Here is a 21,746-nt window from a genome sequence, read left to right on the forward strand (position 1 = left end):
GCTTGAAGTGTGTAAGTGACGTCATATCCGAGGTCCGAGTCGGTTCGTTGACAATAATAGAACGCACCATAATAGGCTATAGCGTTACGCGTGTGTGTCAATCAACATTGCAGTTCCCGCAACCTCTGCCAAAAGTGTGTTCATCGTTTAGAATGTTAAGCTTACAAAATGTTTATCATAAATTTAAAAAAGAGCCGCTTCTGATTCAAGGCAATACAATTTACAGAGCACTGCTGAGACCGTTGTTTTTATTAAAAGTTTATATCCTTCTGGTGTTTTCTAAAAAAAATACAGGCCTATAGAAGCCATAGCCTAATTAACAAATAGTAACAGCAGAATCGATCTGAAATCAGACTGATGTTTTTGAAAAATTATCATAAAGTTGCATAAAATCAATTTAATTATTTATCCCATCTAAATAGATATTTTCAGTTATTTAGATTCCTTACCTGAACGAAATGACTGGGATTATGAAACCTGGGTGTTCCTGTCTTCAGAAAAGATTGATCTCTCCAATAATATCCCTGAGACATGCCATTAAATACAGCGGCTGAGTTTCATGTTTACAGATATGGGAGTGGCTAAGACAGGGGGGTTGTGGTTTTCCTGGTTTCGCTTATATAAATATTAGCCTATATTTATTTATTTATTTATTTCACTTTGTTTAATTGTGTCTGTGTGTCATTTTTGTAAAGGGAACATTATTCTACAGAACACAATATATTTCGATAGTTAAGTAAGCAGTTTAGTGACCACAGACTTTCATTGTATGGACAAAATTATTATATTTAATGTTCCACAGAAGAAAGAAAGCCCTTGAGGTTTGGAACAACATTAGGAGGAGTAAATGATGATGACAGAAATCTTGGGTGAAACCCTATAAGCGACTTTATCATATTTGATACACAAATAAGCCTTTAAATGATAAACCTGTTGTACACGATACTACATGCCTTCTGTCGTCTGATTGATCGTTTAGAGTTTAGACAAACTATCAAGTCAAATTTGTGAATTTATATTATTCAGACATTTAGAGAAAAATGAATCTGAATGACAGATGTTGATATGCACTACGTTGATAACGGGGACATACAAATCTCTATGGAGAAGCTGACACCAGCGACATATTTGAAGAATGGTAAATGCTATAATTTTCAGATATTAGTAAATATTTCAATTGTTTTAATGTCATTAAATGTGTTCTGTTATAGTCTGAGCAAATCCAAGTGGAGACAGATGTAGTGATTTGGTTGAAACTGTAACAAACCAGACGAGACCAGTTAACTCAACACTAATCATTATCCTCATCATTTCAGTTCACACCATAATTTAAAAAAGAAAAACGATCTATCTAAATAAATATATCAAACATAATGGCCCATTGTACATACATGACTATGTTATGAATTAGCATTAAGTGGTTAAAAGGAAATTATGACTGTGTATCTTGATTAGCAATAATTTCCATTTACATGGTTCCCTAAGAGATGAATGGCGAATCAGTAGACACAAATCCTTTATTACAATTAAAATATTTATGTCGTGGTATGATGCTGGCCTACATAAATTATGTATTTAACGTGTTTAATGAGATAACATATTGATAATCTGCTGACCGAAGATAAGGGCTACAGACAGAGTCGAGACTCCGGATGATGTTCGTGTGCTTCAAGCTGCCCAAAACAACAGCTGTATGAAAGCCTCCTAACGCTCATCACTGATGCTGACTTCACTGAAGTCTCTTTTAGACTGTTTTCTGAGCACACACATTACGCGTTCAGGCTTTTATCAACTGTTCCATTAAAACTATCCATCAGATTTGAGCACGGCTTTTCCCCGCGGCTGATGCTCGTCTTTGATTTGGTCTGACGAAGGCAAAAGTAACGTTTCCTCTTCGCGTTTTTTAGTCTCTAATGAAAGCCCAGAATGTCTGCTTGATGTTCACTTAGTTCTGATTGTGACAAGCTATTTAACAGCTCCAGTTTTGCTCCAAATGTAAGAGAAGAAAACACAAGCGTCGGCGAGCAGCAGACACCGAGCGGGGCAGGTTGAGTCTACGAGGTTCTCATGTGTCATTTAAGACCGCAGCGCCGCTCGAGCGCTATTCATTCAATGCTGAAACCAGACAGAGTTTTTCAGATCCGATCAGAGAGAGGGAGATGGCAGAAACCGCCCCAGCCCCCGCTGCCGCCGCCCCGGCCAAAGCGCTCAAGAAGAAGTCCGCTGTGAAAGCCAAGAAAGCAGGTCCAGGCGTCGGCGAGCTCATTGTCAAGGCTGTGTCCGCATCTAAAGAGAGGAGCGGTGTGTCCCTCGCCGCCCTGAAGAAAGCGCTCGCTGCCGGTGGATACGATGTGGAGAAGAACAACTCCCGCGTCAAGATCGCCATCAAGAGCCTGGTGACTAAAGGCACCCTGGTTCAGGTCAAAGGGACCGGTGCCTCAGGCTCCTTCAAACTCAACAAGCAGCAAGCCGAGACCAAGAAGAAACCCGCCAAGAAAGCGGCTCCTAAAGCCAAGAAGCCCGCAGCCAAGAAACCCGCAGCCGCTAAGAAGCCCAAAGCTGCAGCAGCAAAGAAGCCCGCCGCGAAGAAATCCCCGAAGAAGGTGAAGAAACCCGCCGCTAAGAAAGCGACGAAGAGCCCCAAGAAGGCAAAGAAACCGGCGACTCCTAAGAAAGCAGCCAAGAGCCCAAAAAAGGCAAAGGCAGCAAAACCCAAAACGGCGAAACCTAAAGCAGCAAAACCTAAAGCCGCCAAGCCTAAAAAGGCAGCTCCCAAGAAGAAATAAATCTAACGTTACTATTTGTTCCTCAACGGCTCTTTTAAGAGCCAACCACTGACTCTTGAGTAAAGAGCAAAACTCATGTTTTTGAATGATTTGGTAATTCTGGAATCAAATAGCCAAATATGGGTCTCAACAAATTTAGTTTAGGTAAAACTCAAGTAAATCATTTTTATTCGCAAGAAATTGATTGAAAATTACCAAAAAGCTTGTTAGATTTCAAAGCAAACAATTATCACAGTACGACTCAAGGATGTTGATTAACAGCACATATTATAATTTATACACAAACCATAATGCTGGAGAAACATGGCAATTCAAACAACCCCACAAACAATAATGGCAGTGATAAAATTATAATATTACATTAAGGGTAATAATACTCTGCAGTATCAGATCTGGTCAGTGTGAACAAGTGTGTGAAATGTGTAGTACTTTTGGTAGGAACAGCGTATAATATCCATTGTTGTACTCAGGGGCATTCGATACAGAGAATAATGTATATTGTAGGCCTATATGCGCGGGGCAGACAGGTTTAAAAATTCAGCCCTGGCACTGTAGCCACACCAGCCCACATTACCTCACAGACACGCGCATTCAAATGTGAGGTAGTTAGGGGGGTTCGGGGGTATGCTCTCCCGAGAAAATTTGGATTTCTCGGACCTACATATGTGCATTTTAAGGTGTTTGAAGGCCAAAAAAAAAATGGATAACAATAGCTTTAAAAGCATGTCAGTGGGCAGTAGCATAAATTATTTGTCAAGCAGTTGACAGGTGAAATATTCTAACACATTCAAGGACCATACAAATATCATACATTCATCAACTCATCAACTTATAAATATATATTTATACTTATGAATTATCAAGCTGACTAAATCACACGACTGCACAGCAGTTCACATGCACTCACAATAAAAATACAATATAATTTAAAACAAAGACAATTCATTATAGAAAGGAAAAAATATTACAGATCTAGACAAATTGAGCTGCTTATAGTTAAAAGAATGTCATGAACGATCATTTAGGCTAGATGTATTGATTGCATTAGTGCGTGATATTGAAGAGTGCGCGCCTCGAGCACACGGCTGGACACGACAGGAAAGTTCGTTTTTTTCTGAGTTTTATATTCTGACATATACCGTGACAACATCTTATCTGACAGAGGACTGTGCGGCGCTGCTGACTGCGTTATTTATAAAAAAAATTAATTGCAGTAAGATTGTACGCTGTTGCGCGCAAATCCTGGAGATATTCTAGGCTGAAATCACTCACGTGGTGCGTCTCTGTGTGAGACAGATTTCAACAATCACCAGTCAGAGACAGCAGCAAAGCCAAAGCACAATGAAAATAAGGCAACTTATGATTTTCATGGTTTACATAGGCTATTGTCCGGTTTCATATTTGTCAGTCACCTTTACAAAAAACATTCGGGGCTACACTCAAAACATTCGGGGCTGAAGCCCCGGCAAAATCGGCTGGCGCCGCCTCTGGTTGTACTTATTTGAATTTTCTATCAAACATATCGGTGATTCAATCGCTGGATACATTATACGTTTATCTCTATAAAGCTGCTTTGAAACAATCTACATTGTTAAAAGCGATAAATCAGAATGATTTGACTTGATTTAATCTCTACTGTCTAGTCAACACATGTGATCGTTCCAAAAAGGGGGTTGGGTTTTTGAGGGAAGTTCAGTGATTGGTTTAAAACTTATCACAGTGTAAACCAATGGGCGACTGGCACTCTCGTTTAAAGCTAGTATGAACCGTCACTGATGATCTTCTTCATTCCATTAACTTCGTCAGGATATTCTGTTTTAGTTTCTGATTTTAATAATGAGCGGAAGAGGTAAAACCGGGGGAAAGGCTCGCGCTAAGGCCAAGAGTCGCTCTTCCAGGGCGGGACTGCAGTTCCCCGTCGGCCGTGTTCACAGGCTTCTCCGCAAAGGCAACTATGCCCAGCGTGTCGGTGCTGGAGCTCCGGTGTATTTGGCCGCTGTGCTCGAGTATCTGACCGCTGAGATCCTGGAGTTGGCTGGAAACGCCGCTCGGGACAACAAGAAGACCCGCATCATCCCTCGACACCTGCAGCTGGCGGTGCGCAATGACGAGGAGCTGAACAAGCTTCTGGGTGGCGTGACCATCGCTCAGGGTGGTGTGTTGCCCAACATTCAGGCCGTGCTGCTGCCCAAGAAGACCGAGAAGCCCGCGAAGGCTAAGTAGACTGACGGAAGCTTCTCTTCAAACCAAAGGCTCTTTTAAGTGCCACCCAATTCCCCAAGAAAGAGTGATTTCATTTACCCGGTTTTTATTCGATTTTCTATTAAAGTCCCTTCGATAAAACAAATAATAAAGTTGCTGCAGAATACACATGAATAGACTTTGTTGGAGCTATTTTGCACTTTGTTTATTTTAGGCGTAAGTTATAGTCTAATTTATTTCTTTTCTTTTCTTGCTAAAAGTTAACTTGCTTTATTTTGCATTTATGCTTATTTTCTTGTTTATTTACATTGTCGTTTATTGGTCACGTGGTGCTATGTTAATTTGCATAAATAGGTCAAGGTGGGAGGAACCAGGAGGGCTGCGAGGGCATATGTTTTTTTACCACAGCGTGAGAGAGGCAACAGGAAATGTCTGTGAGCTTGCTTATATGTGTAAATAAACCTCCTCGAACTCATCTTTTGCTATGGACATTAGTTTATTTTGGTACCTCTAACCATGAGTAAAGCCTAACCCATGACGTAGCCTCAGTGGCCATTTGAGAAGTTTGGTATTATAAGTTTATGGACAAATAGCCACTACAGACTTTTATAAACAGTAACCATGAATAGTTATTGTACAATGCTGACATAAAAAAAATATGTATATATACATTATACAATTTGACTAGAAATACACATGGTCCCCAAATATATAATATATATATTTTTTTTTGTAAAGCATTTTCTTACTAACCACTATACATTGTGATGGCATTCTGAAAATGTAGTTTTATTGGCATTGCTAAACATATTTAAGCTGATATATTGATAAAAACTAATTTACAATATTTCCACAAGTCAAACTGTACGTCCAAATAGTTTTTAAGAAACATTAAAAAATCACCTATTTTGGTTTACACATTTAAAACTGATTTCGCCCAATCTTTTTTCGCGGATGCACAGAAAAAGCAAAGTACGTTTGGGCGGGAACCACAAACTGACATCACTTGTTTGAAAACAGCCATTGGCCAACTGTCATTTACAGACGCCAGACAATAACCAATCGAATGCATCTGAAGCAAAGCCATCCAATGAGCGCATGACAGCCCTGGGCTTAAATACGCGCTGTGTTTGACTACACTACTCATTCTTGATTAAATCAGCATCTGAACACTTTTAAGTAATGGCGAGAACCAAGCAGACCGCTCGTAAGTCCACCGGAGGAAAAGCCCCGAGGAAGCAGCTGGCCACTAAAGCCGCCCGTAAGAGCGCACCCGCTACCGGTGGTGTTAAGAAGCCTCATCGGTACAGGCCCGGTACCGTGGCGCTGAGAGAGATTCGCCGTTACCAGAAATCCACTGAACTGCTGATTCGCAAACTGCCCTTCCAGCGCCTGGTGAGAGAAATCGCTCAAGATTTCAAGACGGATCTGCGCTTCCAGAGCTCGGCTGTCATGGCCCTACAGGAGGCGAGTGAGGCTTATTTAGTGGGTCTGTTTGAGGACACCAACTTGTGCGCCATCCACGCCAAGAGAGTCACCATCATGCCCAAAGACATCCAGCTGGCCCGCCGCATCCGCGGAGAGCGCGCTTAAACCCACAGCAGTCACTCAAATCCAAAGGCTCTTTTAAGAGCCACCTCATTAACTCTATGAAAGATGATTTCTATATTATGGTGTTGTGAAATTGGAACTTCATATGCAACGGTGGTCTTATAAAATGCTATTTTTATGTATTACTTAAATCTAAAAGGAAATTAAAGGAAATGAACGGTGGTTTTAGTGTTATGCTATAGTTAATGTTTACATGTAGGGGAGACTGGGAACAGTTGCAACACTTTTTGCATTTCTCTCAGTTACTCAGAGACTATTTGGACTAGACCAACCAAACGTGCATCTGTCTGCTAATTACCCATACCATTTTTAAGATGATTATATATGACATATCGTTCACAGTATTTATTTGAATGGAAGAAGTCAGATGTTGCAACTGACCCCGACCCAGGGACGATTGCAACACGTTAAAAATACTTTTTTTTTTTTTTTTTTTTAGCTTTTTGTCTCAATGAGCATATAATTCTGAAAACATTAACTGTTTTAGGCCTACTATAATATTATAGTATTATTTATTTCAATAATATTATTGTAGCCTATAATTTATGTAGTCATATTTATCAAATAACAGTTGAGTTTTTTTTTTTTTTTAATGTGTAGAACATAGGCCTACATAGATTCAGTGTGCAGGTGTTACAGACACTATTCAATCTCTGCATATTTCAGTGTCAGACAGGAACAATTGAACAATTTGCAATGCAACAAACCTTTATTAAACATGCAATTTATAACTTGTTGCAACTGTCCCAAACCCTATCAGCCATGACAGAACATCATGTGCCTGCTAGACACACTGACTTTGACACATGCTAACCATGTCACTTAGAAGTCATCAAACAATAATTCAAACTAAGTAAGTTTTGATTAATTCATACAAAATTTCTGGACAGTATGACAAAAAATATATCTCATGAAAGAATTTACTTTCATACCTCCAAAACAAGTTTTGTTCAATAAATGCAGCAGCGAATGTTGAACATGTCTAATGTCTTCTTAGTGGGGAGAGGGTCTAACTGTGCATGTGCAGTATGAGTGTCATCACTCTAGCTTGTTTCTGATTGGAGAAAAATTACATGTTGCAACCATCCTGTTGCAACTGTCCCGGTCTCCCCTACGGTCATTAACCCTCATCCTCTCCTTACTTGTAACAAATCCTTCCCTCGCGGGTCAAAATGACTGAAGCCCTATAGTTTTTGAACAAAACTTGTTTTGGAGGTATGAAAGTTAATTTTTTCATGAGATATTTTTTTTTTTTGTCATACTGCAGTATGTCCAGAAATTGTGTATGAATTAATCAAAACTTACTTAGTTTGAATTAAGGGGTTTTATATTATATAGTTAAATTATATAGTTATTAATAATATTACTTAAATTCTACTTATTTCCACTAGTATCAAACGTCACTTTTCAGTGGTTTTTCTATCGTCTGTTGTTGTGACTTGAAGAGTATTTGTCGTCATGTCTGGAAGAGGAAAAGGCGGGAAAGGACTCGGGAAAGGAGGCGCTAAGCGGCACCGAAAGGTTCTTCGCGATAATATCCAGGGAATCACTAAACCCGCTATTCGTCGTCTTGCTCGGCGTGGCGGCGTCAAGCGTATTTCTGGCCTGATCTATGAAGAGACTCGCGGTGTGTTGAAGGTGTTTCTGGAGAACGTCATTCGTGATGCTGTGACTTACACTGAACACGCCAAGAGAAAGACCGTCACCGCCATGGATGTTGTGTACGCGCTGAAGCGACAGGGACGCACTCTGTACGGGTTCGGGGGTTAAGAGATCCACGAAGAAGAAAAACAACGGCTCTTTTAAGAGCCACACACATTTACACACAAAGAACAAGTTACTAGCTGGTGAAATTATATTTGTAATATATTAATTAGTGAGTGTGCTTTCATAAACGTTACCTCAAAATGATTAAGCAAGTACAAATAATTAAAGTTAATGTTACTCTTATTCTCACTATTGTGCTTTGCAGTTAAAACTACTTTTTCAATGAGTTGTGGGAGTTCGTTGTCATTGTACAACATTTTTATGTAGTTCAGTATTGTTCTTCTTACATTTGTATATGCATGTCTTTAAACATACAGTTTATTCTTCACTGTAGTGGATCTTATATTTTAATGAATTTCTAACACATCACATGTTTTTCAGCCTGGATGTCCTGTAAAGTCAAACTCAGTGTTTTCCACAGATAACAAATGTTTGGAGGTTTTATCATGACTACAACTTCTGCTTGGTCTTTAAACATGACTGACATTAATTTAGCACTCTTATGGAAAATTATAATATTTTGTAATTATCATTTAAATCAGACTTGCTTTCAAGTTGTTTGTCATAAATCAACATCTCAGGAAACATATGGGGTTTTGGGAGACGGTGTCTTGGGAAGGAAATTGTATCGATATTCCTATGAATGTAAACGCTTGTGTCATCATGTTGACCCAAGAACACATTATATGCTAGTTAGATACATTGTGTTGAATGGGAATGGCATTTATGGCCATGTTTACAGGCATAATTAAGTGCATTAAGTATACATTACATTATATATTTCATAACATAGCTGAGAATCATCTTTGCACAACGTTTGATTAAACAAATCCTGAAACTTCCCATAGTGTTTGCCTTAACATGTAATTTCTTGTCATTTTATTTTTAAACAACTGGACACAGCATAGCATATGAATAAAATATAATTTCTCAATCTGTTTCTTATGTAATCTTCTGCTGTTTCAGATGCTGTAAACAATGAATGCCAATGCACAGTATTAAGCGATTATAGTGAATTCATGGAGTTTACACATTGAGCAATAATACATTGTGTTATTTCTGCTTCTAAATAAACAATAACAAATTATTGAATCCGCAGAGTACATGTTAAAGATTTCTGAAAATATTCACACAATTTCGTATTCATTCCGAAAAAAAATGCGGGAAAATGAAACAAAGGAATGGAGTCCATATGGGGGATGGACGGTATTTATAGATGGGCGTGCGTGACTAATATTTTAAAGCTTCTGATTGGTCTGCCTACAAGTCAGTGAATGTGTAATGTAGCCAATAAGGTCACTCTATGGGTTGAAGACTCACAATCAGAGCCTTGTTCTTCCCTTGTGAAATTAGCATAGAGCAGCGCATAAAGCCCGCCTGCAGTGATTCAGCTTTATGTTCTCTGAGTTTCTCTGACTGAAGCATCATGCCTGAACCGGCGAAGTCCGCACCCAAGAAGGGCTCGAAGAAGGCCGTCACTAAAACCGCCGGCAAGGGCGGAAAGAAGCGCAGAAAGTCCAGGAAGGAGAGCTACGCGATCTACGTGTACAAAGTCCTGAAGCAGGTTCATCCCGACACCGGGATCTCCTCCAAGGCGATGGGAATCATGAACTCTTTCGTCAACGACATCTTCGAGCGCATCGCCGGTGAAGCGTCTCGTCTCGCTCACTACAACAAGCGCTCCACCATCACATCTCGAGAGATCCAGACCGCCGTGCGTCTGCTGCTGCCCGGAGAGCTGGCCAAACACGCCGTGTCTGAGGGCACAAAGGCGGTGACCAAATACACCAGCTCCAAGTAGAGGAGTCGCTCAACACACACACACACAAAGGCTCTTTTAAGAGCCACACATATTATCTGTGAAAAGAGCTTTGATCATACACTGGTTTCTCATACCAAAGCAAAAGTTATTATCCGTCCTTGTTTATGCTGTTAAGCGGCAGTGGCTCAGTGGTTCATGTAGGTTGTCTACAAACCGAAAGGTTGGTGGTTCAATCCCCGGTTCCACCTGACCAAGTGTCGAGGTGTCCATGAGCAAGACACCTAACCCCAGCTGCTCCCGACGAGCTGGATGGCGTCTTGCATGGCTGACACCGCCGTCGGTGTGAGTGAGTGAATGTGAGGCTATGTAAAGCGCTTTGGTGGCCATAGGTCTGTGAAAGCGCTATATAAATGCAGTCCATTTACCATTTAAGCATCAGGTTTAGCAGATGAACAAGTTACAAACCTTTATTTAAGATGAAATGTATTCACTCTAACATCTTATTGGCTTTGATCTTCAGCTAATGTAATTAAGTTCAAAACATTTAGCTTTGGAAGGTTTTTTTTCTTCTTTTTTTGCATAATCTACTGTTTTACAGTAGCAGAAACTCTTCTGAGAAATACTCTCAACACTATTGTTGATCCTGTAGAGGAAGATGATGATGATGAAGATGTGCAACTTGTGCTCCAGTAGTCCTGGGATTTACACACATGATCATGTCAACGTTCACATCTTCCTCCACCAAACACACACCACAGATCAATTTCCACTGTGAGTAACATTTATTATGAGCTTCATAATGAAACCATTGACACTATTCTTTCTTTTTTTTTTCTTTGTTGTCTACTCTTTTTAATTAAATTGCTTGTATCGTGTGTAAGACTATGTACAGTTGTACAGTATGTTTCTATTTATTCCTGTAGCCTCTTGGCCAGGGCATGTTTGTAAATGAGAAGTGGTTCTCAAACAGTTTACCTGGATAAATAAAGGGTAAAAAAAACAACAATTGAATTACTATATAATTTTACCCAAAGCGTCTCTTTTAGTCTCTTAGTCAAGCCAAAAAAAAATATTTACCAAAGTAATTTGATTATAGTCTTGATCAGAGGCAAGTATTGCTGGTTCAACTCTTTCTGAGAGTTTGAGTCTGTTATAAACTGCAGTCAAATACATTTATTTTCTTTGTCCCCGAGTGTCTTTAAAGGGAAACTGTCAACAAAGAATTTGAATGATGAAATCCTTTCCTGATAGAGGGAAAGGGAGAGGGAGAGGGAGAGGGAGAGGGAGAGGGAGAGAGAGGGAGAGGGAGAGAGAGGGAGAGGGAGAGAGGGAGGGAGAGGGAGAGAGGGAGGGAGGGAGGGAGAGAGGGAGGGAGGGAGGGAGAGAGGGAGGGAGGGAGGGAGAGAGAGAGAGAGAGAGAGGGAGATCAGACAGAAGTGTTACTGTACCTCTCGCTCTGTAACATTTGTAAAGCAGCACGACTGTCGCTAGCAGATACGGAGAAGCGGCCAGAAGAGAACTGAGGATTTTGAGGACAGAAATCTGACCTGAACGTGACACTGGAAAACAGAAACACAAGAACATTATTGAGCAGCATTACAGAGCTCTGAAGGGCTTTCAGAGAGTTTCTCCAGGAACCCAAAGTTTGTGAGTGAATATAAAAGCTTTGAAATATCTTTCCTCCCGTCTCATATTATTCCACCACCATTTCCCTCTTACAGCTCTGTGTTAAAGCAAGAGTTCATTCAAATATATATATTCTGCCACATTTACTGACCTTCATGTTGTTCAAACCTGTTTGAATTTCTTTCTTGTGTGGAAAATAAAAGATATTTTGAAGGAACTTTTAATTACATTGTATAGAAAAAAAAACAACTTCCAAATATCTTCTTATATGATCCACAGAATAAAGAAAGTCACACATGTTTGGAACGACATGAGGATGAGTAAATGATGACATCATACAATATTAATATAAGTTATTCATTTTAATGTTTAAGAGGTACGTACAATTTATTTTTCCTCTTGAGACCAAAACTGTATGTTTGACACTGAACATATATGAGCACAATCAGATTCATTCCTGCTTTCAAATGAAAAACTGAACTTATGAAAAGTCAGATTTTAACAGGAAAGTCTCTCACAGTCTCTTGATTTCATTGAATTGAGTGATGTTTTTATAAGGTGTTGATTTCACTATATTTCAGCATATTTTGCATGTGATTTTATAGTTCAACTTCACAGTTCTGTCATGAACTCTCTGAGTGTTTGGCATGGTAATGGATATGACAGTGTTGATGTGTTCGGTCTTGAAGGAATAGATCTGCAAAAAACACATGAATTAGCCATAGCAGATCTATACAGGTGGAGCTGGGGAAGGTGGAGGGTTTCTGAAAGCACACAAGCTCATTGGCTGCTGATACAGCATGAACCAATCAGCTGTGCCCTATAGAGAATGATGTGATTGCAGACTGAGTTAAAGACCGGTCCGCCAGCGCCATCTAGAGTTTCATGACAGAACTTTGTATTTGTCAATACCTGATTGTGTCCAGCAGAAATAAGAGACAGAGACTCATATGAATAGTGTGGCGTATAGGGCTGGGACGGTTACCGCATTACCGCGGTCACGTGACGCTTACCGCGGGTCTGAGCTCGTCACCGTCATCACCGCAAAAAAAATAAAAAAATAAAAAAATAAATAAACACTGGCCTTCACATGTGTTCACGTTGTGTCTAATGACATGGATTCATTGATTCTAATGACTTGGATTGTGTCTAATAACATTGTGTATTGCATGGATTCAAGGTTTTCTAAACAAAACTTATCAATAGATGGAGCAAATCCGACCTTTCGCAAGTACGCAAGTTGTTCCATGACACATAATAACATTCCATTCGTAGACTTGACTATAACCCCTTATTTACACTCTGTGGCGTGTTACGGCTGCGACGCGGCTACCGGAGCTGATCGCGCCCACTCTAGTCAATGCTTGTGTGTTTACAACAGCCACGACGCGTTTCAGAAGCGTCTCTCCGCGCCGCTTCGATAAAGATAGGCGCCTAGTCTATTTTCGACGGACGCCGTGTCCAAGCCGCACCATAAATAAAAAAAAAAGTAAAAGGACCTCAGCTTTTAATTGCACGTGCTTATTTAACACAATTCTCTCACGTGAAGACCGCATTTGTCAACCCTTGCGAGTCGCGGCAAGTGCACACTCACAGCACCAGAGAGGAATCTTGACGGCACTTGCTGCAAGAAAATGGATAAGTAGACTACATAATCAAATTCACAAATATTACACCATTTAAACATTATTAAAAATACATAGGCTACTGAGTTACTAAAACAATATTTGTCAAAGAATACACTTGTATGTTCACAGTTTGAACGTTCTGGTTTCCATTTGTTTAATATCAAGATCTGAGGTGAATTATCCATTGTTGCTTTTACAGCTACAAAGCTGGAGCACTAAACGATATTCAAAGTCACATTGCATGCTTTTAACATTAAATAAAGCACATAAACAGTACCTGAGATTATCATCGCCACACTTTGTTTGTTGTTCCAGCCGCGACGTCGCAGAAAAAAAAAACTGGGGGAGGGTGGGAAGGGGGGTTGAGGTTTAAAGCGGTTTACCGCAATACCGCAGGAATTTCTTGCTTTTCAACCGCGGTAAGAAAAAATCCATACCGTCCCAGCCCTAGTGGCGTATCTCATCAGATGCTCATGAATAAAATAACCTCTGACTGAGATCCAGCTGTGGAGTGACTGTCCTCTCTCTGTTTTACAGTAGTAGAAACCCTCATGTGACTTTGAGACAGTAGTGATGCTCATCTCTCCTGTCGTCTGATTCTGGATCAGTGATCCGTCTTTATAGAAATCAGCGCTGAGGATCGGGGAGTTTGTAGATCGATGTAAACAGTGTAGAGTCAGAGTCTCTCCCTCAATCACAGGATCAACAGAACTCTCCAGAATCACCTCACCGTCTACAAACACAAGACACACATCAACAGATGTAGTGACGATACAGGCTGTGTTAATCAGAGCCATACTTCAATTATTAATAAGATCTGGAGGGTCAAAATGTTCACTACCTTTAATCTGAGAAACTTTTATTCAGCAAGGATTCATGATCAAATGTGACGCATTGATCAAAAAAGACATTCATGTTACAAAAGATTTATATTTCAAATAAATGCTGTTCTTCAAACTTTCTATTCATCAAAGAAGAAGAAAAGCATCACGTTTTCCACAATAGTTTTTTTTTTTAACATTGATAATAATCATAAATGTTTCTTGAGAAGCAAATCAACATAGTAAAATGATTTCTGAAGGATCATGTGACACTGAAGACTGGAGTAATGATGCTGAACATTCAGCTTTGAATAAATTACAGTTTACAATATATTCACATAGAATTTTTGTTTTATTGTAATATTTCATATGTAATAATACTGGAAAATTAACGTTTTCATACATTTTTGATCAAATAAATGCAGCCTCGGTATCAAACATATTTCCAAAACATAAAAAAAAAATACCAATCCCAAACTTCTGAATATTTAATTTTATTATAGAGTTTAAATCTTGATATTCACTGTGCAGTATTCTGATATTCATTTAGTTTATGCATAATCATATGACTGAATTCTCAATTATATTATTGTTTAATCTGAACAGATTGTTATTAATGTGTTTTATAGTTGTAAGCGTGATTGGACTCACCATGTACAGAGATGTTTCGAGGATGCCGTTTCTCTCCAGATTCAGACTCACACCAGTACACTCCAGTGTCAGATGTGCTGAGAGAGTCCATTACACATCCAGATCCTGTTTGATTTGCACAAGTTTGTGTGTCTTTGTCTGTGTATCTTCTCACTGTCCATCCAGCAGAGTTACTCTGATCCTCACAGCTCAGAGAGAGAGAGTCCGATGAGAAGTGTTGACTTCTGCTGGGATTGAGGACCAGAGACACTGAAGCAGAAACTCCTGAAAAGAGGAAAATCTCCATCAAAACTGACGGCACAGAGACTGCAGTGAAACACAGATCCGGATGAGCACGAGCATGAACCCTCACCAGTGAGCCACAGTGTGTGTGAGCTGCTGCTGTGTGTGTAATAGGCTGGTCGTCCTCTCTCGGCTCTGCACGTATAAACTCCTGTGTGCTGTAGAGCAGCAGGACTGAGAGTGTAAGATCCTCCAGCTCCTCTGCTGCTGTCTGACAGAGGATCATGATCTCTGAACCAGCTGAACGTCCAGCCTTTAGAGGAGCCTGAAACCTCACAGGTCAGAGTCACTGATTCTCCTTCAGTCAGCCACGGCTGTGGAGACACTCGCACTGATGCCTGAGCTTCAGCTGAACAAAACATCACGAGTTACAGAGCCGTAGAGAAACTGATGGAGAAGCTGATCACAACAAACATGTTATTTTGCATTTAAATCACACAAATGTGGATTATACAATATTTACATCATTATTTAAAAGTGTTTAAAATCTTGTAGATTCTGTATAAACTCACTTTATTAGTAAAGGTAACGACTAGTAAACCTGTTCCTTTGTTTGATTTCTTTCAACATCTGGAGTTAATGTTCCTCTGTCATATTCAGAAAAATGATCATGTGTGTCTGGGTCTGCTATGAAATAACTGGACAGTCTGAACTTTTCCTGAGCTTTAGGCCGTGTGTCCACCGAAGCGTTTTTTCATGCGTCTGGCGTATTCTTTCAATTGTTTTCAATCGTTTTTAAAACGCCATGAGCGTAACGAGGCGCTGAATGTTTTTTACAGGTCGCCGACAGTTGAAGAATGACCAACTTTGAGTAAAATGCAGCGCTCATCACTGTCACTCTTTACCCAACCGTCCAATCACAGTGGAGGAGGGACGGGACTAATACCACATCGACCAACCGCCACAGCGTCAACAGATGACATCAACAAGCATAATAATGGAACAAAATCATTTAAAACAAGAGCCAGAGAAAATACGTTACATTGAATCAACATTTTAATATAGAATCAACACAGAAACAAAATATAGCATATCAGCTGGCTTAAAACTCTTTGGTGGACACACAGCCTTAATGTCTTTTTCTGGTCACGTATAAAGTGCAGTTTTGACAGCGACGGCCATATTGTTTTAGCGGGGGCGCGTCTCTGAGAATCACACTGGGTTTTTTGTTGTTTTCCTTTTCTTCATAACATTAGTGATCAGAGATGTCTGGCCACTGTCAATAAATCTTCGAGAGGTTGAATATGTTGTTTCTATAAACAGTGTTTGTCTCTGAACAGTAATGTTGGGTTGTGCTCAGATCTAGTTACTCGTGATCAACAGCTTCATGGTTAGAAAGACTGACTGATGTGATCAGGATGAGTGAGACTAAAATACTCTTAGTCATTTGACTTCATTCATATGAAATCATAGGAATCATTTTATGATACAGTTATGGTGCTTTTGTGTCCTTTTTGAACTCTGAAAGTTAATCATGTCATTCATTATAATAGCGATCAGCACATTACTAAAACATATTTGTTTGTTCCAGGGAAGAAGGGCATATAGGGGTCATGTGAGGGTCTGTGAGATTAGATGATGACGTCACTTTCATTATCAGGTGAGCTAATACTGAAACTTTGGTGTCGGATCAAATAAATCTTAAATCTAAGTCTAAATCTAGACAATCTAAATCTGAATGTTGTGTTTTAAGATTACACTTAGAGTTAAAAAATACTTTAGCTTTAAAATGCATTTTCAGACCCCTGCATTGTTTCATTGAGTGACAACTGTATTTATCAGCAGTGTGAATGAGAGTAAACGTCTCTCGATTGGTTGTTAGATCATGATCATGTAGAGAGAGTTTAGGAGGACAATGATGTTCAACTCACCCTTCACAGAGAGAGAAACAGCAGATCTTGATGTTGATGAGTTTGGTCTTCCATCTCTCTGTCCTTTACACCTGTACTGACCCTGATCAGACTCAGTAGCTCCTCTGATAGTGAGAGTGTCTCTGTTTACAGTGTAACGGTAATCAGACATCTGTAATATTACACTGTCTTTATACCACTTATATCTCCAGTCACTGTGATCAGAGTTTATCACACACTTCAGATTGACTGTTTCTCCAGTGAATACAGATCTGTCTGGTGTCACAGTCACTGCAGATGTGGGCAAATCTGAGAAGAAACAGAAACATAAAGACTGAAACAGCTCTTTCAGGGAATAAAACTGATTGTTCAGAAGGACCTTCGGATGTAAACGCTGGTTGTAAATGGGAATGTTGCTGGTATAAACCCTGCAGTGAATGAACTGTTAACCATCACTATTGTGTCCTTGAGCAAAGCATTTGGCCAACGGTTTCCAGAGGGATTTAGTTCATGGAGCCATTCTGTGACAGAAATACATTACACTGGTCTTGGTCATATGATGATAAATATACTTTTGCAAAACGGAAGAGAAAGTTGGCAAACTGATATATGTAATATATAAATATATGTATTTCATGTGCCAACTTTCTCTTCACTTTTGAAGTTTCTGTGGTTGAGATCCCTCACTGAGTTTGTTTTGCCCGCTGGATGTGTGCATTTTGTGTTGAGCCTTTATGATAAATATACTTTTACCACAACCATAACCATCTAACAGTGAACATTATCATAACTTTGGCTGATGTTAAGGATCTCTCAAAGTTATGATCAAAAATTCTTCAAGTAAATTATCACAAAAACTGTAGTTTCTTCATCTTTAACACTCTTGGACCCATTTAGACATCGAGTGTTATCTGTGAAAACACTCTGGTCTGGGTTTGTGGTGTTGACTTCAACACTAATAATCTGTAAGCCACATCATTCTCTCTAACTTCAGGACAAAACTCATCAGAACTGAACTCAATCGCTCAAGTCCTCTTCTATTCTCATGATACTCATGAATATCTCCTGTAACCATAGAGACAGTGACTAAATATTAAAGATGGAGACGCTCATAAGACTGGAAAGTCACAATTTACATGATTTTATAATAAACCAAAACCTCCACAAAACACGCAACACACACACACACACACACACACACACACACACACACACACACACACACACACACGTGTGCAGTTATTGAATAATGAGTGAAGTGAATTTCTTCAGTCCTCTTGTAACAACAGATGTGGCTGAAGATTATAAGTGTTGAAATATTAATTTAAATGATCATTAAACAGATGTGAATATGAAGACTCACCTGATACAGTCAGTGTAACAGCATCACTGAAGCCTGTGCGTGAGTCTGATCTCTCTCCTCTACAACTGTATTCACCACTGCGAGAAACATCAGCTGTGAACCTGAACACTGGTGTTGTTGTTGTTGTATAGTCAGTGTCTCCATCATCTGTAAACCAGCTGTATCTCTGAATATCTCCTCCTCTCTGTATGTCACATGTGAGAGTGACTGTCTCTCCTTCGAACACACGCTGATCTGGCTTCACCGTCACTACAGGTTTCACTGAGAAACATAGAAGTAAATATTGAAAAGCATTGCAGTATCAAGATCTCTTACCCCTTTTCCACCAACAAGAACCAGGTGCTGGTTCGGAGCTAGAGCTAGTGCCGGTTCGGAGTTGGTTCAACTGACGAGCCTCCAAAGAACCGGTTTGCTTTTCCACAGGCTAAAAGAGCCAACGCAGAGCCAGGTCTTACGTCACAGCTACGTCTCATCTTTTCAGCAACGTTAGCGCGGCGGCGCCAAACACAAACACATCATCAACAATGGCGCACGTTGCTTTGCTATTGATGTTCATGGCTTTGCGGACCTACATCGGCATCCAAACACGGCGGATCCAACGTGTTCGCGCGGCTCGCCATTAGTACAGACGGAGATTACAAGCGAGAGTAACGGCATGTACATAACATTTATTTTTAACAATAAGATGCCGACTTTAGCCTTAGATTTATATTTTAGAATTTAGATCGAGTCCATCGTGTTTAGCTGCTGTTAGCTCGATTAGCTGCTATTTGAAAATGGCGGTCACAAGTTTCTCTTCAGTCTTGTTGGCCACGGTAACCCCGCCCCCAGCCTCTGACGCAAGCGGTTCTTTCTTGGCTCCGTTCTAGACCCTGCAATGATTTGGCGCTACTTAAGAACCAGTTTTACTGGTTCGGAGCTGGTGCTTTGGCGGTGGAAAAACAAAGAACCGATTTGAAACTAGGCTCTGGCTCCGAACCAGCACCAGCTCTGCCTTGGTGGAAAAGGGGTATCTGTCATGAACTCTAAACTTCATCAGGAGGAAAACACTTAAATTACAAACCTAGTTTGCTTATAAATTATAATGATTACATCTAAATGTATGGATTTGTAAAAACTAAATGAAACTGATATATTTATCCAGTCCGCATGTCCTTTGTATTGATCTGCCAGTTCTGACCAGTAGATTATGCTGTTTAGAGTCTGAGTGTTTTAAAGATCTGAACTGGGAACTTACTAACTTCTATCTGTCTTATCTCAAGCCCTTTTCTCTTCCAGCCCTTCCAACCATATCAGACTGAATGAATAAAGCTAAGCATTGGTGCTCAAGGTCTTAATGACACACAGTCAATAATTCATATTGCAGTAAAAACTCAGAAACATGCAAATAAAACTCACTGTGCAGAACTATTTTCTGTTTTATATAGTGGATTATGATCTTTTGCAATCAATGTCTGACTGAACTACTTTACAACTGCAAGACTGTTTGATTGATTGAATAAATAGCAGTTCCCTTTCGAAAGGGAACTCGCACTGCGTCGAATGACGCTTTGGGGGAATGCCTCAGGCGTGACAGGTGTCTGAAATCACTATCAAATCACGGCAATCACATTGACCGGCGACAGCCTGTGAATCATTAACGTGAATAATTAACGTGCGACCTGCAAGTATAAAAGGGCGCCTTGCAAACATGACAATCATCTTATCGTCTTCAGGGACTGTCTGTTTGAACGTTTCAAAGAATACGGTGAGAAAGAAAAAATTATGAAGCGTACAGCGAAGGCCAATTGCTTTCGGAAGTGTGCCGACCCGTGTCCAAGGTTTTTGATGCCGGTTGACACACATGAACTGTGCGTTTTCTGCCTGGGAGAAAAGCACGCACGGGAGGTTCTCGAGGGAGCCCTCTGTGCAAACTGTGAGCGTCTTTCTTTAAAAACGCTCCGCTCTCGTCTGACTCTCTTCTCGAGTGAAGAGGGTTCAGCATCTGGTCCTCATGGTTCAGGTCCCACTCGTGCCGAGGCAGAGCGGCGACTTGCATCATGGGGCTCCCAGATGGAGCTTGTCGATCATCTTGAGAGGGCTGTAAACCTCTCAGATGATCCGACGACTGACGAGGGCGAGCTGCAGGTCGATGAGGAAGACTTTTCGCCTACTATTCCTGCAGCTACTGCTCTTCTGGACGAACAGGAGATGGCTGAGGAGGTTGATAATCAGGTGTCTGAGCAGGCATCGACACTGAGAGCTCCAACCCTGCCATCCAAACCGCTGAAAACAACGGCTCGTTTGAATGGTAGAGCGTACGCGGCAGCAGGTCAGGCCGGTGCTGCCCTGCACATCATGGCGGTGCTGCAGGCGTACCAGGCTGCTGGGGGATCTCGACCATGGGGCAGGAATGTCCCCTGAGGCGGTGGCTGAGCTGCGCCGGACCACAGATCTTGCTCTCCGGGCCACCAAACAAACCGCTGCTTCGATCGGTCGATCGATGGCAGCGATGGTGGCCACGGAGAGACATCTGTGGCTAAATCTAGCCGACATCGGGGACAAAGAGAAGGCCTTTCTCCTCGATTCACCGGTTTCGCCCTCTGAACTCTTCGGCACCTCCGTAGAGGTGGTGGTGAGGAAGTTCAGGGAGGCGAAGGCGCGCTCAGCGGCGTTTAAAATCTGTATACCGCTGAGATCCGGATCCACGCCCAGGCAGGAGGGAGGACCTGGCCCTTCTCGGTCTGAGGATCGTAGAAGGGCCAGCGAGCCAGCGTCACCTCTCCTGCACCCCCTCCGCGGAGGAGCAGGGCACAGAAGAGGCATGACTCCCGCAACAGGAGGGATTTGAGGGAGGTTATCCAGAACAAACGACAGCGTCGGTGAGGGATAACCTCCTCAGAGGGTCATGAAAGCTGCCCTCTCCTCTGTTTCCGACTACCCAGTCGTTCATTACATCAGGCCTGGGGTGGGGCCTATGATGAGAACAATGTTCTGATGGCCCGCCTAGGCTTGGTTAGTGAGAGTGCCTCTTTCAGGCATGTAAAGTGATGGACCCCAGGTTCATAAGGAACTATCTGGCGAGTCTTCACTCCGCACGCCGCAGGTGAGCTGACTGGTCTTCTTAAGAGTAATTTTTGTGAAAAATAAATACTAAAGTAAATAAGTAAAAATAAATAAAAAATAAATACTCTCTACAGACCTCGTTCCCTGTATAGAGCTATGGGGTCATGTCATTGTGTCATAAGGTAAGGTAAATTTTGGATTATTAAGAGCCCTGAAGTTCCCTTTAGGTGGCTAGAACGATGGGAAGAAGCACCAGCTGTATGGGCTTCTCTTGTGTTGTGAAACTGTGTTAGCCCTTGGGCTGTTAGCCACCTCAGGGTAGAGTAGGTGGTCTTTCTCTCATAGGATTTTT

At 40.9% G+C, this 21,746-nt stretch overlaps 7 protein-coding genes across 7 annotated transcripts in view; 5 read left to right on the forward strand and 2 right to left on the reverse strand.

Annotated features, from left to right (window-relative positions):
- Positions 1-21,746, reverse strand: part of LOC311287890 (Fc receptor-like protein 5) — a 291,105-nt gene that overhangs the window by 243,624 nt on the left and 25,735 nt on the right. Inside the window, exon 3 of the mRNA XM_084405005.1 lies at positions 18,350-18,610. Coding sequence (XP_084261131.1) covers positions 18,350-18,610 — 261 coding nt within the window. The remainder of the gene's footprint in view (positions 1-18,349; positions 18,611-21,746) is intronic.
- On the forward strand, positions 2,160-2,786 carry LOC311287909 (histone H1-like; the record flags this gene model as incomplete). Its single annotated transcript, XM_084405028.1, has 1 exon — positions 2,160-2,786. One exon carries the CDS (start codon positions 2,160-2,162, stop codon positions 2,784-2,786), a length of 627 nt encoding a protein of 208 aa, XP_084261154.1.
- LOC311287920 (histone H2A-like) lies at positions 4,478-5,553 on the forward strand. The gene has a single exon (XM_084405039.1). The coding sequence runs from the start codon at positions 4,623-4,625 to the stop codon at positions 5,007-5,009; it is 387 nt and encodes a 128-aa protein (XP_084261165.1). The 5' UTR covers positions 4,478-4,622; the 3' UTR covers positions 5,010-5,553.
- Positions 6,171-6,583, forward strand: LOC311287918 (histone H3.2; the record flags this gene model as incomplete). Its single annotated transcript, XM_084405037.1, has 1 exon — positions 6,171-6,583. One exon carries the CDS (start codon positions 6,171-6,173, stop codon positions 6,579-6,581), a length of 411 nt encoding a protein of 136 aa, XP_084261163.1. The 3' UTR covers positions 6,582-6,583.
- LOC311287930 (histone H4) lies at positions 8,034-9,304 on the forward strand. Its single transcript, XM_084405049.1, has one exon. The coding sequence runs from the start codon at positions 8,058-8,060 to the stop codon at positions 8,367-8,369; it is 312 nt and encodes a 103-aa protein (XP_084261175.1). The 5' UTR covers positions 8,034-8,057; the 3' UTR covers positions 8,370-9,304.
- On the forward strand, positions 9,744-10,418 carry LOC311287925 (histone H2B-like). Its single transcript, XM_084405044.1, has one exon. It carries the CDS (start codon positions 9,793-9,795, stop codon positions 10,165-10,167), a length of 375 nt encoding a protein of 124 aa, XP_084261170.1. The 5' UTR covers positions 9,744-9,792; the 3' UTR covers positions 10,168-10,418.
- On the reverse strand, positions 10,645-17,158 carry LOC311288333 (Fc receptor-like protein 5; the record flags this gene model as incomplete). The annotated part of the gene is made up of 6 exons (XM_084405673.1): positions 10,645-10,823; positions 11,577-11,687; positions 13,870-14,115; positions 14,855-15,118; positions 15,207-15,485; positions 17,008-17,158. The coding sequence occupies 6 exons, from the start codon at positions 17,156-17,158 to the stop codon at positions 10,645-10,647; spliced, it is 1,230 nt and encodes a 409-aa protein (XP_084261799.1).

Source organism: Rutilus rutilus (genome assembly GCF_951802725.1).
Source record: "Rutilus rutilus genome assembly, chromosome: 3".
NCBI lineage: Eukaryota > Metazoa > Chordata > Actinopteri > Cypriniformes > Leuciscidae > Rutilus > Rutilus rutilus.

What these genes read in the sequence shown, in the direction of transcription:
- LOC311287930 (XM_084405049.1), top strand. Translation starts at nt 8,058, where the DNA reads ATGTCTGGAAGAGGAAAAGGCGGGAAAGGACTCGGGAAAGGAGGCGCT.
- LOC311287925 (XM_084405044.1), top strand. Translation starts at nt 9,793, where the DNA reads ATGCCTGAACCGGCGAAGTCCGCACCCAAGAAGGGCTCGAAGAAGGCC.
- LOC311287920 (XM_084405039.1), top strand. Translation starts at nt 4,623, where the DNA reads ATGAGCGGAAGAGGTAAAACCGGGGGAAAGGCTCGCGCTAAGGCCAAG.